The 18,977-nt window shown below is 40.1% G+C and overlaps 1 protein-coding gene across 12 annotated transcripts; it reads right to left on the minus strand.

Annotated features, from left to right (window-relative positions):
- Window positions 1-583: 583 nt before the first annotated feature.
- HNRNPA3 (heterogeneous nuclear ribonucleoprotein A3) lies at window positions 584-18,445 on the minus strand. 12 transcript variants are annotated; one of them, XR_004253429.1, is made up of 14 exons: window positions 18,297-18,417; window positions 14,715-14,826; window positions 14,226-14,249; window positions 10,185-10,307; window positions 9,947-10,093; window positions 9,654-9,864; window positions 9,315-9,404; window positions 9,146-9,253; window positions 8,954-9,034; window positions 7,769-7,915; window positions 6,401-6,526; window positions 6,236-6,307; window positions 3,066-3,140; window positions 584-895 (listed from the first exon to the last, which is right to left on the minus strand). XR_004253429.1 is itself a non-coding variant. In XM_032190409.1 (13 exons), the coding sequence occupies exons 2-12, from the start codon at window positions 14,778-14,780 to the stop codon at window positions 6,255-6,257; spliced, it is 1,176 nt and encodes a 391-aa protein (XP_032046300.1). In that variant the 5' UTR covers window positions 14,781-14,826; window positions 18,297-18,417; the 3' UTR covers window positions 584-3,140; window positions 6,236-6,254. The 12 variants fall into 12 exon arrangements, 10 of the variants coding, with proteins under 10 accessions (XP_032046300.1, XP_032046301.1, XP_032046303.1 ...); XR_004253428.1 differs by having other exon boundaries at window positions 584-2,869; XM_032190409.1 differs by having other exon boundaries at window positions 584-3,140.
- Window positions 18,446-18,977: the final 532 nt, after the last annotated feature.

An 18,977-nucleotide genomic window follows, 5' to 3' on the forward strand; every position in this document is an offset into this window, starting at 1 on the left:
AGAGCAATAAATATATACATATATATATATATATATATATATATATATATATCCCCAAACTGCTGCTAATGCAGAAGACTTGTTTGAATTCCACCTGGTAAAGAATCAGTCTTAACTCAAGACTGCAACAACATGCATGCAGTTGAAAGCAGTACTTTTCATATGAACACAAAGTTGGTTGTACTTGCATCCAAACATCCAACATCATTAAAGAAGTATTCCACATTAATCATTTTGGTATACATGACAGTATCAGCTGGTGAACTGTAGCCTTCATTTTATTACTACAACTAATGTACAATGTGTTCCCAAACCTGGGAAAGACCAGTGACATTGCCAAGTCCTGTAAGTTGTAATGCACCCCAGTGCTGCCCTCATACACTGACATGTGCAAACCATTTATTTCTTTATTAAACCATTCAGTTGTGAAGCTGCTAGAACTAAAGTTCAGGAGCTGGGTTGAATCAAGGTTAACTTCTGACTTGCAGTTCCCAGTTGGAAAGATGATCCTGCCACTGTGTTGCAATTTAAGATCAGTTTGTGCTCTTCACAGCACTAAACAAAAAAAGGTGATGGCAACACATTTTAGATTTTAAGTCATTTGACAATGTACACTTTATTTTGATACAAAAGTGAAATAGTTTTAAACAAATTCCAATCCATTATGGACTATATTGAAATTTTTAAATTCCATATTTTTAAACTTGTTTAACCACAAGTTGTAAGATTTCACCATACTAGCACCATTGCTCTTCAAGTCTTTGCCAGTTATTAAAATGTTATTCTGTTTCCAATCTTGCGATATTATCTTCTACATGAAGGTCATTTGTCTTCTACGGAGATACTTGGATTACTTTAGTTGAGGAAAAAGCTAATCTTAGATAGAGATGTCAACCTGTAGTACCCACAGCAGAAAAAGAATCATCCATCAGATATCTGAATTTTAGTGATACTCAAGATCTTTCATGCTCCACACAAGATACACACATTTGTCAGAGATCACAGATTGATATGTAAGTGAATATTCCATTGCAGTATAGACAGTATATGAATAAAAGTTAATGTTAAAAAAAAGTTAATACAGGAACCAAAGACAGCAGCAAGTCAGTATATCACACAAGCGATACTTGAAAGACCAGGAGCATTCCCCTTCCCACACCTTAAAATATTCGAAGGATATCCAAGTTAAGATACTATGATTAATTTGTTATCTAATAACAAAAGGTTTATCAAATCTGCATCAGCCTAGTAGCTCTAAGTATTAAATAGGGTCATGTAGAACTCTAGTCTGAGGACCAATGCTTTGTAATTTTATTTGCATCTCCATTTACAGCTGCTATTTTCAGTAGCAACTACTACAGAAAAACCTAGTCATTAAATAATATTCTTAACTCTTGGAAGTACCTCTTGGACAAAGATATACTTGACCAAATATTCCTCAGTATTAAGAATTAATGCTTAAGTATTCATCTTTGACAAGGTTTATTTCTGAGAGAAAAAAGTGATATAATTGAAATGAAGCAAATAAATCAGTAAGAGTTGTAAAGCCTACCGTGAAAGTAACTCTGGAAGTGAGTATCTAGTTACACACTTAGTGCAAAAAGAACCCTCAAGAGCACAGTATGTAAAGGAAATTTACACACAGGCCTCATAATGGGATACAAACCAGAAAATTTTGCTTTAAGAAAAAAAAAAGTAACATTCCTCCTTCCCTGCAGTACAAAAAGCATTTGCCTGTAACTGAGTAAGCATTAGCCACATAGATGCCTTTCCCTGTTACATATTTTTACCTGTACATGACTAGATGAGTTCACAAGAGCACCTCTGCATAGCCAAGGAGAAGTATTTCACCTCTGGGTGAGGAAGCAAGCTAGTAATCTAAGCAACAAGTTACCTAGTATACTACACAAAGGAGAGACTGGGACCTCACTGCAGCAGGTTTGAATTTTAGCTCAACTTTGGCTAAGTAAAAATACTTGCCAACATTTTTATTTAAGTTGGGTGTCTCACTGTGAGATTTCCGTTTAGTAAGTAGCTCCTAATTATATGAAAATTGCACATTACCATTGTAAAATACTTCAAGTTAACTTCTGATTGTACATGTTACAATGTGAAGTTTGCTTTCTAGATACTCAAAGACAGTCAGAAGTAACAAGTTTCACTAGTGGAATCAGTCTGCAAATTTTCCTAAGGCCTAAGTTAAACTGAAATGCATGTATTCAATTTGCCTTTTTCTGAGTAACTTAAGCATAACCAACACTAAAATGGAAGCAGATTTTTGCAGGAATACTGCACAGATGTGAATATATGCTGATAATTTAAAATAGGTAACTACTATCCCAAAAGGAATGAAAATACCCCATACCTGTAATAGTCTATGATACAGAAGGAACAGCAAATACACATTCCAAGAGTTAAGAACCCATATGCATATAAAACAGATTCCATGAAAATTTATTTTATTGCCATTCATCCATATACACTTGTGCTTTCAGCTGGGTATCACTTGTCAGTATTAGCCTCCACTAAACTACCCTGAAAGCATCAAAAATCTGAACAGGAACTAGATATTTACATTTGAATACAAACTCATTTGGCAAGCTAAAATTCATTTATCAAGAGGGAAACCTGTTTTAATAAATGCAAAACGTGTTTATGGAATTACTGCAGAATCAATACAATCTGTGAATTGTGACGAGCTGCGTAAGAGTGTCATAACCTTTTCATGTCACAGTGGGTAAGGCTTCCGTTTCTGTTACATTTTTTTTTTTCAAAAGCAGACTGCACACTCTTCATGGTGACTAAGAGAATGTATTTCAAAACATTTATCGTTCCTTTTTGTTGATCTCTGACACACAGCAATTTGTACCTGCCAGGAAAGGAAGATTCTTGAACAGCAGTTATGTCAGCAGACACCCCTAATCCAGAACAAGAAACACTGTACGACATACACGGGAATACTTCTTCCTTTATACTTAAGGCTTTCCCTACTATCAAAAGGCTGGTAAAGGAAAGCCTAAGGAAATGAGCATTAAATGTGTTTTACTATGCACTACAAATCTTACCCAGTCAGAAACCTTCAATTGAAGAGGATGTGCAAGACATTCCCCATTTTGTCAAGCAGCAGCTTCTCATTCAACCTGAAAATTAAAGAAATTACTCTTACCTTGTTAAAAAACCTCCCAGTACTATTTTTAATTCATGAAAAATTTAAAGGCAAACCTTACCTATTCTCATTGCCCTTCCTTTCAGGTCTAAATGCTAGACCTATTGATTTTGAGTCAACTCAAGTAGCTATCACTCAAGGAGGTTCCAAAAGGTGAAGAACTCTTCCTAGACTTTCTTCTCGACATTTCAGCTGTGATAAGCGGATTTAACTAGCCTTTGGAAAGCTGCTCACTATCAGCACAGTATCTTATGCCTTCACTTTTCTGGAAGTTGAAGCTGTTGCTCCTGCTGCCTTGTCATTCTTTAATTATGCTGACTTCTCCATACTCAATAGGCTGCTGAAGTCCTGTCTTACGAGTCTCCTTAGCAAAGTATGGATCAAAGAAGTACATCCTAGGTTCTTTAAAACTGGTTAATCACTGTCCTCACAGCTTACACTTTTTCCACATCACAAACAACAGCTAAGCTACCCCAACCCACCTACAAAGCGGTCACTTACACACTCCATCTCTTAAAAGGTTGCATACAGATCTTGTTCATAAAGTTTATTATGACACTATTTTTCAAAGTTAACATTGTTGTCACAGTACAGCTACAAGAGGCCCTGTTAAAAAGAACACTGTCAATACATTCTAAAAAATTTTAGAAATACCAGATCAATTTTCAGAAGGGACATCAAACCCAACCTCCAGTTGTCCCTGCAATCAGATGCAGGCCCCAGTTACAAGTCTACACAATCTTCTAAGTGTAGTAGTATACAGAGCAGGTCAGTAGTTAGGTGTCTCACTCCCTAGTGAGATGTGTTTTGGTTTTGAATGTGTTTTCAAACTCCAAAGGGGTCATTTAAAAAAATGCCTTTATTGACATACAACCTCCCCACCCCCACCCCCACCCCCCCCCAATCCCAAATTATGTACAACAACAGAAGTGTTCACTGAATCAGCAATTCTTGCTTTAAGTTATAGTTTAAAACTCCACAGAAAAGAATAAGCAGACTTTGAAATCCAGTTTGGAGGCTACCATCTTGACAGCGGTTCCTTGTTTTAGTGTACTGCAGTCTAAATACACTCCAATAACATTGTTTAAATAACATTGTTTAATTTTTTCAAACAACACACTCATTTTTCTAATACTTCTTAAAATTATAATTAATAATTAATATGACTGATTATGCCTTGAGTCATTTCATACATCTTTGCAGATTCATTCCTACACTGGAATTGCATTTACCTTATACTGCACATTGACCCAGAAGTGAAACAGGTGTGAGTAATTCCAATATCAATCACATATTGTCAAGTGTCTGAGTATTTCTTCTATTGACTGTGTCCCTACTCTTCTGATTCTGAATTGTCAGAAAGCACTGTCCTGGCAATAGTTGAGAGAAGTCACATCAGCTGACAAAAGCACGGACTGTAGTGCCTTAATTTGGAGGTCAGAAGTGAGAATCAAGTACAATTTCTAGCCATATGTGCTGATAAGATTTGCTACTCCAGTGCATCAAATCAAATTGTAAAACACTATCATTCTGTCTATGGAAACTTAAGACTGTACCATTCTATGTTGTGGGAAGTGTTTCTGGTCAGTAAAATACAACTAGATCATGTTTTGTTTCATCTTCAGGCTCTTACCTGAGCTTAGATATTCATAAGGGAAAAAGCTTGAGGACTATGCTACTTAGAGAGCCCATTGAAAATGGGCTTTTGGAACGCATTACCTGGGACTGTCAGTGATTACACCTGTGCTACCCTTGGCTCCCAGTCAGAAGAATGTGTCCAGAAAATTGCCTAGGGTGCATGCAAGAAAGTATATAGCCATTAAGTTATTTAGGAACATACCTATTACTCTCACTATGACGCCTTGTTTAATTGAAACAGTACAATCTGGTGTGAGGGAGAGGGAAATGGGGAGAAAGGAAGGGGATGAAAATTCCAAGCCACCCTCCCCAAAATATCGTTTTATTGAAACAGAGTCATTGTATATCCCAAGGAAACAGGCACTTGATTCCCACCCCACCTTAACTTCTCGGGAATTACAATAAATAAAAAGGTAAAAAGCAAGGTTCTTTTTCTCTTCACCCAGAACTTGAGCAACTGCAGTTATCCCTTACACATCTCAAAGGAGACGGGAGACAGCTTGAATGTGACTAAAGTTGGTCTTGTTAAAATATTTATCATGCCTTATTTTCTTGAAGCGCTAGTACTAATACAGAACTACAAATTAAAAAAATATGCACAAACCAAAAAGTAATTTGAAATTTTCATTTGAAGGTAAAGCTTAGTTCTATAATTCACAAACACTAATTTGAGTAACTCAATCCTAGTTATACATCTAAACAAACTATAATGCAACATACAGATGTTTTCCCTCTGTATGCCTATGTAACTCATATCAATGACAGTTACATATATACACTGAGACTAGACCCCTTTAAGACTGCAAATCAATAGGTGTTTCTATTGTTAACTTTAAATTAATACAAAATAGTAATTGAGAAATGCATTAATCCTCTCTATTAACTAACAAGGAAACACCCTAAACTACATTTTATTTCTGTTATAGAGTTCTCTGTACTAAATGTGGAAAAACTGAACTACACAAATATTGAAAAGTTAAAAATTCCTTAATTTTTTTATTCCTGGTACCACTACCACAATTTACAGGGCAATATACCTGATGTAATGGGAAAATAAAAAGAAAAAAGAAAGACAAAGCTACAACAGATAAAGACCTCAGGAATGTACATCTAATTGACACTACATTGCATTAATCAATAGCTGCACTTTTTGCAAACTGTGGCTATGACAGTCCTGAACAAGAAGGGTTTCCTGTTTAAGCTGCAGTAACTTTTCTGACTATGGATCATCGTTCCTTCTGTGGCAGATTTTACAGTTCCTCTAATGCATTTGGGACGACTGTCTCAAAGTAACCTGCAGCTTTCCTGACAACTCCTCGCTCTCTCTCCTGCTAAGAACTGTAGCCTGTTGAATACAGGATAAGAAAATTATTACTCTCAGTGAACAGTTGTACATTATTCATCATCATCATAAATATGAATTACACCTACCCTTTTTCTGGTAGCATTTTTAGAATCTTCTACCACCATAGCCCCCACTTCCACTTCCAGATCCATAACCACCTACAAAGAAAACAGGGTACATATTGAAACTTAAAGATTAATAACAAGTAGTATTAAACAAAAGAAGTATTTTCTGTACAGAATTTTATTTACCACCATAGGGACTGCCTGAACTTCTACCACCAAAGCTGCCACCACCTTTCATGGGACCATAGTTAGACTGCTGCTGTCCACTGTAATTGCCAAAATCATTGTAGTTTCCACTGCCACCATAATTACCTAAAACAAAAGCAAGTGTGTGAATTTAGTAAGTCTGTAAGATTATGAAATTTCAGTGTAATTATCAGTATTTTACATCATTTTAAAATAGAACTGTGGATGCTAGCTCTACTCACAATGTGCAAGTTACACAAAACCCTTAGCATTTTTAGGATTAGAAACTGGTATTTCACTGAAAATGAGAAGTAGCAGGCTATATTAGAAAGTTCATACAGGTTTGACCAGCAGTTTGAAGTTACCCCAAGAGGACAAATTTAATGCCTCCAAACTCAGGAAAGCACAGTAGTTTCACTGCCATTCTTCCACATTGCTCAGTGCTTTGCAGGTAACCATGTAAACTACAAGCCAAACATTCAATTTATTTGCTGTAAATTGAGACAGAGCTGTATATGCGCTGCATACCCACTACATCAAAGAGTATTAATAAAATACGCAGCAGATTTTGCAGCTAAACTGCCCGAACTTCCACTAGGTCCATGGAAGTTCTCTTCTAGAATTCTTGGGGAAGAAGCAGTAAGAATCTTGTATGTTTTAGTATTTGTGGTACATTCTAATCGGAAACATCTGCCATTAAAGGTCTCTAAAGAAGTTACAACAGGTCTAAAAAAATAACCTTAGCCTTCAGAAACTCCTGTAAGGAAATTAACACTGATAACACAAAACAGGAACATGTCTAAACTGATCGTTTCGCAGCACATAGCTATATTTATTTTGATTTTGTTTAATGTCTTCCTTGATAGTATCTACTCATTGAGGGTTTACACTCATTAACACTGTAAAAGAGTACTGTAATGAAATGGCATCCAGTCACTCCAATTAGAATGTGTAACTGGCAAAAGAACCACTCTTACGAAAAAAATTAACCAGAGTACCTTGTTTCACAATCAAACAATAAAAAGCGTAACTTTAGACATCTAATCCTCATGAAGGACATGACCTACACGGTGTGAACAGATACCCAACAACACCACCATATTTCAAGTGGTCAAAATTTAAATTCTTCTACTCTACTTCCACACACAGGTTTACAGCAGCTGCTTTTAGAAAAATAAGTTACAGGCAAAGTAATATTCTATAGTTTAAGCAAAGCTGACCCAGATGGACGAGAATTTTCCTTGTTTAACACACTAATCTACATTAGCACCTCATTGTACAACTCATCTTATGTAGCACCATACTTCAGCCACTGTACTACACAAACCTGACTAAAAAAGTTTTGGCTAATTACAGCTGTCATCTTACCACCTCCAAAATTTCCTCCTTCGTTGTAGCCATCATATCCTCCTCCTCCACCTCCATATCCACCACCTGGGTTTCCATATCCTGGTCCTCCACCACCACCATAACCTCCTCTGCTGCCATACCCAGGACCACCTCCATAGTTGCCACCTTTGAATATAAAAAAAGTCAAACTAAGCACATCAAAGCTAAATACTGGTTAAAAAAAGCCCATTAACACACAAACATAACAAAAACACAAGCACACAAAAATGTCCCAGTGTTTCCCCTACTGTGTATCCATTGTGTTTGCACTATTTACCTAAACTGTTTAATCCAAACAAACAAAAAAGCATTAGCTTATGTCTACTCTCGAAGCATAATACTTGAAGTTTCCTAGCTCATGCACAGTACATAGATATACAACATGTAACAGCCGCCTCTTTGCACAAGTGGCTGTCACTACCGTGAACCATCCTCTTTAATCCTCTGAACTAAAATTACTCAGTAGACAAAGCTCTCAAAATAATTCTGGTTTATATTTTTTATCCAGACATACAATTCTATTTACACTTGTGTCTAAGCTACCAGACGCTTTTTTTCCCAAGCCACCAAGAGTACCCAAAAGACTTAATATTCCAGATATTGACTTTTTCTCAGATATATCAATGGAGTACTTGCAAACTGGGAAACAGTCCCAAAGAACTCAGGATCATTATGTGTATCTCCTTACAGAATCCGGACAAACAACTACTCGCTGCTTCCCTTATTTCCCCACACAAACACACAAAAATGCTGCTATCACAGCTGTTTGGCAGCTTCCACACTTCTTTTCAGGTGGATTTTGAATACTCACACCAACTCGATCATGAAAAGATAGTAATGAACAAGTCTTAGAGTTGACTGAAAAGACTTCTAGTATGCCAGGTGGTCACTGCTTTGTTTAGTTTTAGTAATCTCAGCTGACACCAGTATCTTCAATTTTCTCAATGAAAAACAATTGCTACATGACCTCACGACATGAAGTCAAAGGGTAAATATAGGGGAGTATTTTTTCACCCATGATTTTGTAGGGAAAACAAAAATCTCAACTCTTCACAGCATTACAACGTATATTATCACTAAAGTAGAGTTGGTGTCCAAGGTGGACGTAAGACTTCAGAGTTGGATATGCTGGCATGAAGCAGGAAGAAGGAGCAATACACTTACCATCACCAAATCCATTGTATCCGTCACCACCCCCAAAGCTTCCTCTGCTCCCACCACCGCCACCACCACCCCCATAGCCGCCTGGAACACAAAACAGATGAGATTGTTGGCTTAAACACTTAGCACGTGTTCAAGAAAAAAGACTCGGCAAATGTGAAAGTTATGTTCTACAGAAACATTCTAGTCATTTACCTCTTCCACCAAAGTTTCCTCCTCGGCCAAAGTTTCCTCCACCGCCTCCAAAATTTCCACGACCCATGAAATTGCCTGAGCCACCCCCACGACCTACAAAATATTTTGCTTAAATTACATTAAATGAAAACCAGTTATGTAACATAACCCTGCCTAACTCTAAACTTACCTCTCTGAGAGCTAGCAGTCTGCATCTCTTGTTTTGAGAGTGCTTTTTTCACTTCACAGTTATGTCCATTTATAGTATGGTATTTCTGAACTAGAGAAAAATTGAGAAAAAGGACAGCATTAGAAATTCAAATAATTGAAAGCAATATGCTGTACGACTCTCATAGAAAGCTACTGTAAGGCATGACCCCAGTTTTCAAAGGAATATTAAAGGCAACCCATTGCTCATAACAGTCAAATAGCTCATCATGCCAACATCTTATATTGCTTGCACTACTTTTCTGAAAGCTCAAGTTACACTTTTATCCTACAAGTCATTTCTCTTTAAAGAATTACATACCAACAATTTTATCAACTGTATCATGATCATCGAAAGTTACAAAAGCGAAGCCTCTTTTCTTTCCACTTTGCCTGTCTTCCATGACTTCTATGGTTTCAATCTTCCCATATTTTTCAAAGTACTCCCTTAAGTTATATTCTTCTGTATCTTCTTTAATTCCACCAACAAATATTTTCTTTACTGTGAGATGCGCTCCAGGCTTTACAGAATCCTGCAACACCAAAAATTACATTCAGCATTTTAAATAACTAGGTAGAAATTAAGAAATAAGCTTAACTAAAACCCTAACTTACCTCCCTTGAAACTGCTCTCTTTGGTTCAACCACGCGTCCATCAACCTTATGTGGTCGAGCACTCATGGCAGCATCCACCTCTTCCACACAGGAGTAAGTCACAAAGCCAAAGCCTCTGGAACGTTTTGTTTGTGGGTCTCTCATCACCTAAAAAAAGTACACGAGGCACTCTGCATTTCTGTACTCGATTAAGTACCCATATCCTTTCAAAAGCACAAACTAATTTTGGACACTTTACCACACAGTCCGTGAGCGTGCCCCATTTTTCAAAGTGTTCTCTCAAGCTATCATCTGTTGTTTCAAAGCTCAGACCTCCAATGAACAGCTTTCTCAACTGCTCTGGCTCCTTAGGCTCATGGCCCTACAAAATCAAAAATCAAATACATATTTTGAATACAAACCACAGAATTAACATTTCACAGATTTACTAAAGCTTATCTGTGCACATAACTACAAATAGGTGGAACACATTTACATAAAAACAATGTCTTCTAATGGTTGTAGACAGCAGCATAATAAGCTTAACAACTAATGAGGTGTGATTTTAATTAAACAGTAACTAACTAACAACTTAAGAATGCTCAAATGCAAACAACAGTAAAGAGATTTCAATCTACTAAATAGTTTGGTTGCTTACTTTCCTCCTCTCCAAGAAGTGCATTTGTTTTATGCTCATTTTATGTTCGAGTTGCATATTGCTCTGTAGGGATTAGCAATGAAGCACTCCTAGATAAAAGGACGTTCTAACACTTAATGAAGCACAATCATAAGGAACAATCAAAAAATTAGGCGCATAGTATGCAAATAGCAAAAAAAGGTTACTGACCAAATCAAGCACTTAAGTCTTTTGGACTATCTGATTTAAAACTATTTTAAAAGTTTATTTTTATGCATTTTAAAGAAAATGTATAAATTCCAAATTATTTAATAATGCAAATTTGTACTTGGATAAATTTTTAAGTTAAGCACACATAATCAATAAAGTGGAAGTACCAATCTGGTTTTCAGTGTTGTGGACAATACCTCTTACATCTGAATTAACAAGGATTTACGTCTTACAGAAAAAATATCTTGAATGATGATTAATCAATGACCAGGAATAGGGATAACTACTAGAATAAGACTTGTAACTTAACGAGCAAACTTAAAACTTCAGTTTAATTGAAGCTCTTCACAATATCAAAAAGGTATCTTTACAGAACAAATAAAGTGGGCTTAAAAATGCATTAGTGTTTCTGCTCTGTTACATATTTTATTCAGTGTGCATTTAAAAGGACCTTTCCAAAAATCATTTTACAACTTTCTCCCATCCCCAAGAGAGGGGAGTCTTCTTCTAACAAGCAACCATATTAGGATCTTATTTTACAATCTGGTACTTTTGCGAGTGTAAGACATCCTGCAACAAAGTGCTGGCCAGCTACGTCACATATGACTTCAATTCTGCTGCAGGAATGAACAATGGGCTTCACTGTTTCTGCTGTGCTGTGTTAAGAAGCACAAACCTTAGAGCTGAGCTACATAAAACCAGCTGCAGACTTCTACATATAGATGCCTTGCTTCAAGCCTGCAGGTGAAATGCTTTAGCTTCTAGAAGTTTAAATAAATGTGGTGGTAGTGCTAGTGTTGGTCAGGAAAGTGTATATTCCTTTGAGTACTACACAACCACCCTACAGAGCAATAAATACTGTGATGTGATACATAATAAAAGAACATTTTGGAATTCTATGCTGCTTTAGATATCCATTGGTTTGTAACTTCTGGGTTGAACTACAGGAAACAATGCCTAAGATTATGAGAAGTTGGCTGGGACAAATCCTCACTCTTATTTATACCTTCTAAACTGAGCAAGAGCTAGCCCCAGCATTTTTAGTAACAATTTTTTATTTAAGGCACTAACTGCATTACTACAGGATTATCTGATAGTCAATGGCACCACGACTAAAATAAAACTTCTTTTCCATGGTCTCCTAAGTGGTTTGAACTACAGAAGTATTATTAAAAAATCTCCTTTTTGTATTACATGTAAACTTAAAATTTTAAAGGGTTAATACACTTACTGTATATAGAAACTGTTTTAGGTTCAGTAAAATATTATTTTCCGTTGCTAACTTAATTTTTTTAATTTACTTACACTACTTACTTTTTAGCTGGTTACGTTAAAGCTGGGAATGCTGGCTCTTTTAAACTCTCCTATTCTTAATCAAAGGAATCTATTATGACTTTACTATTATTATTGTATTTAGACTTCTCCAAAACCAGAAACCTAGGAAAAAAATTCTTTTTATTGCTCTCTAATGCTCCTTAAGTCTGTGGCGTTGTCAATTAGCAAGTCAGACTGAATTTCCATTTAAAGAATGACCCCAGAACTCTTCAGGTCACTCCTGAAAGGAAAAGAGAAGTCCTTTTCCACTTATTACACGCACACGAACTTCAGTTCTCATATTAGAAGAAAAACACTTAATGTTACAACTTCTCTCTTCCATCAGAAATGATTATCCTCAGAACACATCTATGTTATAGGAAATTCTCCAGACAAATAGAAGGTGGTACTTTGTTAGGAACAAGTTATTTTTCAAGCATTTTGTTTTCGCTGGGGATAAGCATCTCTAGGGCTTTCAGAGTGCTCTTCTGTCACACAGGATGCTGTTTCTCAATCCTTCCGCTGCAAACTAGTTACAGCAACAGCCTTTCCTGTGCAGCAAGCCCTGCACAGCACGATGGCTTTTCCTCTCCCTAGCCTAACTATGACACTGCCTCAGCAGGATCAGCAGGCTCCCTCCCACTCGAGGCTGGGGGCCAGCACGCCATTTTGCAGTGCTCCATCCGGGGCCGGGGGGGAGGGAGGAGAAGCTGGTCAGTAATTCCCTGCCTGCTTGCAGCCAGCAAGCTATAGGGAGACTACGTTCCTCCCCTTAAGCATTTTAAATGCTTTCCCAAATGTATTAATAGGTTCTGCGGAGGCGGGGAGCTTTTCTTCCTGCCGTGGCTAGCTACTTCCTTCTGAAGCCAAAGCCCCGCGCGGCACAGACCGCCTCCATTTTGTGAGCGATCCGATCTCGTCTCCTCCACACTCAATATGGAGCTGGAGGGGTGGGGCCACGGCAGAGCGGGATCGCGCACACCAGCAGCCCCTGGCCACGACCCAGCGCCGCAGTGGCGCCGCAGGAGCAGCCCTGCAGCCCCCGCCTGGCCTGATGGGGCGGGGTGGGGGGGGGGCACGTTACGGCCAGCAGGGCAGCTGGCGGCAAGGCCAGCATCTTGGGGCTGCGCCTGGTTCTCTCGGCACCACCCTTTCTCACAATCGAAATCAGACTACAGGCTTCTATATCCTACCTAAAACCCCGAATGCTCGGTTTAGTCTGCCTGTACCTCTCTTAGAAGAGGAGGAATAAAAGGCAGCTAGCACTCACATGTGATTCCCATAAAAATCACAGTCTGGGCAAAAATCAGATCTTTTTGACAATACTGCTGCAGATACGCACTGCCTTTATTCAGAGTTTGCAAGAAACTCCACCTTCATGTGGCAGGGGTTTTGCATGATCAGCATTTTGAAGTTGCAGCATTTCTCTCTAAAGGCCCTGTTTTGACATGAAGTCCTGCCATGCACTGTATCTTTAGGAACAAGCTAATCCCAAAACGCCTGTCACTGTGGCTAAGTTTATGTGCAGCTAAACCCTAGACTGACTTCTGGAGCTCAAAAGCTTGCAGACAACTGGGGTTAATCAACTTTCTCTGTGAAATATTTTCTCTAGAAACTTAATAGCATTTATGTGGATTCCAGACCAAGCTACTTCAGTAAACTACAAAAGCTCCTTTTGCAGCAGCTGAGGAACCCCAGTTACATTCTAGCCGAAGTCCAAGGGCAGCGAAACGGTTGAAACATTTGTTTGCAAGAGAACTTTACACACATTTCTTCAATACAAAGTAACCATAAGCTACTGGATACATGCAACTCAAGAAAAGGTTTGTTCTTAGCTCTAAGGCTCTGGCACTACAGCTGTGTATGATCGCCAGAGAAAGATGGGCTTAAATAGCTAAAATATTCAGGCATCCTGGAAAAGTAACGTTAGATAGCAAATAAATCAAAGTATACAATAAGACAGTGTCTCAATTACAAGGCATACAAGCATAGTTAATACCCTCTTTGCTAATCTTAAAATTGAGTTTATACTCTGAAGGGTATCAAGACTTTTCCCCCCTCCCACTTCCACACCCTGCCCCACAGTAACTAGCTCCCATCCTCCCAGAACAGCCCCACCATCTTCTCTATACTACGCACCTTATTCAGTCTACGGTATTTCTGCTAGAAGCAAAAGAAAACAGTTATTTTTACTTAGTACAGCCTCGCTTTCATTTGCAGTGACTATTAGGCAACCATTTTTTATTAAAAAAGAACCTGTCTTCATTCCCACTAAAAAAAAGATTGTGAAAATAGGAAAGAATCGAGTTCCTGCCAATATTCTGAGGATGCATCTATTTCTTTAAAAGAAAAATAATTACACCTTTAGTCACAAACATACATTTACACATTTAGTTATAACAGAAAACTATGCAAGCAAAGTTTCCCCACTATACTTAACATCCCACCCCTTAAAATTGTAACTACTATACAGCACTTTAAAGTTATTCTGCTACTATGGGGATGAAGAAGGTAGAAAAAAAAATTCTGAATTAATGCATCAGATAGAAACAGTTAAGTATTACTATTTTTATTAATCTCTTCCCCTTAAACCTACTTGTTTTTCATTAAAAAAAGCAATTCTCTCACCTGTGAGGATCGTCTTCCTTTTCTCTTGTAGTCTTCCACCTCTCTCTCTTCCTTAATAGCAGCCATTTTGGAAGGGTACTCTAACTCGGCCTTTCTTTTAGATTTAGGAAACCTAGAAAACAGGTTGGATAAGTCAGTACTTACCCCAATTCCTATGAAGTAGGGCCTTTCTCTGGCTGCAATGCACAGGTGTGGCTTTACAGAAGGGGAAAGGGGCAATGAAAGTATAAAAAAAAAAAAAAAAAGTATTTCGAAGGGTAAAAATCCTCAGCCTATTTTGCCCAAGAGTTGCTGCACAAAAAGAACATCTGCTACCAGGTCAAAGTGTTGGAATAACTTGGTACAATCTTAAATTATAATCTGCAGAGCAACTTATTCCACATATTGCCTGTCATGTAACTATCATGAATACGATCTGTACATAATAAGAAAAAATCAAATTCTACTTCTCCAGATTTAAAATCCAAAATTTTTGCAAAAAAGGTAATTTTAATAAGCATTATTTGCAAAATGTTTATGTGTAACCTACTGAAACCAGTAATCCAGCAGACTACAAACTGGAATATTATAGGATGTGAAATGTTTTCTGTACTGAAAAATATTTTCTACTAACACCAGTGGAAGGACCCTTTAGTGATTCTGTTCTTGCCTAACTAGAAATTTTAACACTTGAACCCTATCAATCTGTAGCACTGGTCATTTGTGTTACCTTTCCTTGCAAATTATTTATTCCATTACTACTTTGTACTCTATTTATGTGCCCAATTTTTATTAATGAATATTTATGAAGTTTTAAGAAGTATTTCACAAGATAAACTCAGTCAATGCATCCATATATAAGCATTCAAACAAAAAAATATATATTTGCTTTCACTTCTTTTTTTTTTAAATCAAGTTTCCTAAAAACATTGTTACGTGATTTCTTATTATGTTGTATTACTATCTTTGGAAACAATTCACTATTAGTTCAGGTGTTTCTTGAAAATCATTACAGTAGTCAAAGTAGTCAACTAAATAATACGATACTGTAAAATTGCATTTGTACTGCATTAAAATAATTGATATTTACAAGATTAAGTGTATTGTTTTTAATTTTTTGTTTTTGAAGTTCTATTGCATAGGCAAAGACAGGTAGTGTGACTCATTTATTCAAAGTTAAATAATATAATTCCATGTTTAAATTCAAATTAAGGTTCAAATTAAGACCTACATATTAAAGAGCTGTGACATCATGAGTATCATGATTGAAGGTGTTACGAATCTTAAAGGTTTTATGAACTAATGCTAAGGTATTTGTATTATCTTCAGTTCTTCTCTATGCCATATTAACCTGCTCTTGAAATCCTTCAAGTAAAACTTAGGTTGACTTAGCTGAAGGACTTAGTATCCTAATACCTCCTGAACTGTTCACTTCCTCAAATCACACAGCAGTCAAGGGCTTTTAAAAAAAAAAAAAAATGTTGCTGTATGGTGAAATAAATCTTTTGGAATTATTAGGGGGGGAAGGGCTAGGCCTAGATACCCTTTTAAGTAATGAAAAGTATGCAAACACTCTCTGATTTCATCACCTGCTGCTTCCCCAGTGGGGCTCCATACTGGCCACCATAAAGCTTGTAGGCATGGTCTCTGCCATGATGGCATCTGAAGGCCATGACGCACAAAAAAGAGCTGTTTCATTACTGATGAGTACCATCAGCTAAAGCAGTACACAGCCCTGTGCAGCTTTGTTCCTACTTTGTTTTGCAGGAAGCTTAAACAACTGTAAATACCAGCATTTTTATGATTTTTATCAACAACATATTGTTTTTCGCTTTGATTTAAAATATTCAAATATCAATTGAGGTTAACTAGCATTGAAGCAGTTGTATATTGCAACTTAAATGACAGAAAGGAAAGCAATCAGAAAAATTTGTTGGCTGTAATGGACAGAAAGTTCCCAGGAACTACCTAGTTACTACAATGCTACTCTGTCTCTTAGAGAGACAAGTGCTGGTTGAGGGGAAACTGACATTCCCAAGATGGAAATTTACTTGTCCATTCAGAGAATACTCTGGAGATGTATTGATCTTTTCTGTAAAAAGACAAAGTTGGACCTAACGTGCACATAGCTTATCTTGCCAAATGTAAGATTTAAAGCGCCAGAATAATAGGTTTTCAGCTCTAAGTGCATTTGCAGTTTATTCCCAACACCAACAGGAACATTTCCTGGGAAGAAAAAACAATATATTAGCTTAGTAACTTATGTGATGGGTTACCAAACTTGACTGAAGCATGTTCAAATTCTTTGAATTCATCCTCCCTCCAGTTTGTCAGTGTTCAACAACCCTGAAGCAACTAAGACAATTGCTTACGTGGAAAACAGAGCTATTTTTAGCTGTTTTGCTTAGGGATCCAGTTTCTTCTCGACTTTTAATGGAACAGAAACTAGTGTGAGCGGTCACGTCTCTGTTCTCAGTCCTACAAGGCCTGAGGAAGGGTCACAAAACCCAGGAAGAACACCGCACCGTTTTTACTCACCATACTTTGAGCATTTCAACTTACTTTGAAATGCTTAAAAAAAAAAAAAAAAAAAAGTTTTGAAAAGAGATGGAAAGGAAGCAAGAGGGGGACGTGACTGCGACATTTCTCCCCGGATAGGGCACAGACGATTGCCCCGGCCTGAGTTTGATTTTGGTCTGGTTCCCGCTGGGGAAGCTCTGAGGCGAGGCCTGCGCGCGGGGCCGCTCCTTTGTGCTTCCCCCCAGGGCCGCGGGGACAACGCCGAGCCCCCCGTGCACGGTGCGGCTGCGGGCGTGGCAGCAGGGCAGCGGGAAGCCATCCGGGCTGCCTCGCCCCGCTCCCGGCCATGAGGGGCCCCACGCGTGCCGGCGGCAGCGCCGCTACGTGCAGCGGGGCACGGCACCCAGCGCCCCCCCCCCCGCTCCAGCTGCGCACGAAATGGCGGCCGCAGCCTCGGCGCCCGCGGGGCCTCGCGGCGGAAGCGCGGCCTCCCCCCCCCGCTCCCCCCCCCTTTCCTGCCCGCGCCACGCCGCAGGGAGGCGGCGAGGAGCGCGGCGCGGCCGCCATTACGCGAGCCCGCTCTGCAGCGCGGCGTGCAGCAGCCCCCCCGCAACCCGCTCTCCCCCTCCCGCCTTCCCGCCCAGGCGCGGTGCTGCAGCCTCGGTGCACCGCCACCACCGCCACCACCACCGCTGCTGCTGCAGAGCGGGCTGCGGCTGTGCGGCCCGCCTGCAGTTACCTCCATTTTGTGCACGCACCCGCCAGCGCCAATATGGAGCCGAGCGAAAGGGGGGGGTCACGTGGCGGGAAGGCGGGCTCGGGGCTCCGCGCCACCAGGGCGGAGAGGGACTGAATGCACTCGGGGGAAGGGGGGGGTGCAGGGCTGGCAGCAGCGCGCGCCGCGGCCATTGCCGCTTCTTTTTTCCCGCCGCTCCTCCCCTCCCCCCGCCCGCGCCATTAGCCCCGGTCCCGCCGTAACGGCCGCGAGGAGAGGGCGCGAGGGGGGGAAAGAAGAGAGCGAGGATCAGCCGCGGAGGGAAGGTGGGGATGGGGGAGGAGAGGCGAGATAAGAAAAGATATAACCGTGCCAGCGTCCGCCCGAGCGCCTGCCCGCCCTCTCCTCGGTCCCACGCCGGCAGCCGGCCTGGCGCACTCACCGCCGCCCGCTGAGGGGGTGGAGATGCCGGCGCGCAGCCGTTACTGGCGACGCCCGCCCGAGCACCGCCTCTTCCCCTCACGTCAGGGCGGCCCCGACAGCCTCCCCCCGGCCGTCCCCTTCCCCTCCCTTCCCCCGCCTCGGGAGAGAGGCGCCCGTGAGGGAGGGGCGTCACGGCGGTGTCCCCGAGGGAGGGAGGGAGGCAGGAAAAGATTAAAAAAAAAAAAAAAAAAAAAAGGAGGGGGGTTGCGGTGCTGACGGGGCGCCCCAGGCGTGCCTCCCCGCCAGACTCCGGGACGCCGTGAGGGGCCCCCAGCCCGCCGGGGGAGGCTTTGTGTCTCCTGGCGTCGCTTTTGTCCTGGGGGTGCTGTGGGAAGATGGCTGCGCAGAGCCCTTGGGAAGCGGGGCTGGGTTAGCGTGGGTTATGTCGGATCGGGGACCGCAGCTAATCTCTAGCTCCGTGGGCAGGGGCATCGCCGGTATCTTTTAGTGGGTTTTGTCACCACAAACTAACGGAGGTGAAAAGAAGGGGTTTTCTTCAACAGTTTGATGGAGAATAAAACAGAGTAAAGAGTTAAGCACAAACATAAGCATTTTTTCCTTATCTG

This window comes from Aythya fuligula, chromosome 6, assembly GCF_009819795.1.
Source record: "Aythya fuligula isolate bAytFul2 chromosome 6, bAytFul2.pri, whole genome shotgun sequence".
In the NCBI taxonomy this organism is placed as follows: domain Eukaryota; kingdom Metazoa; phylum Chordata; class Aves; order Anseriformes; family Anatidae; genus Aythya; species Aythya fuligula.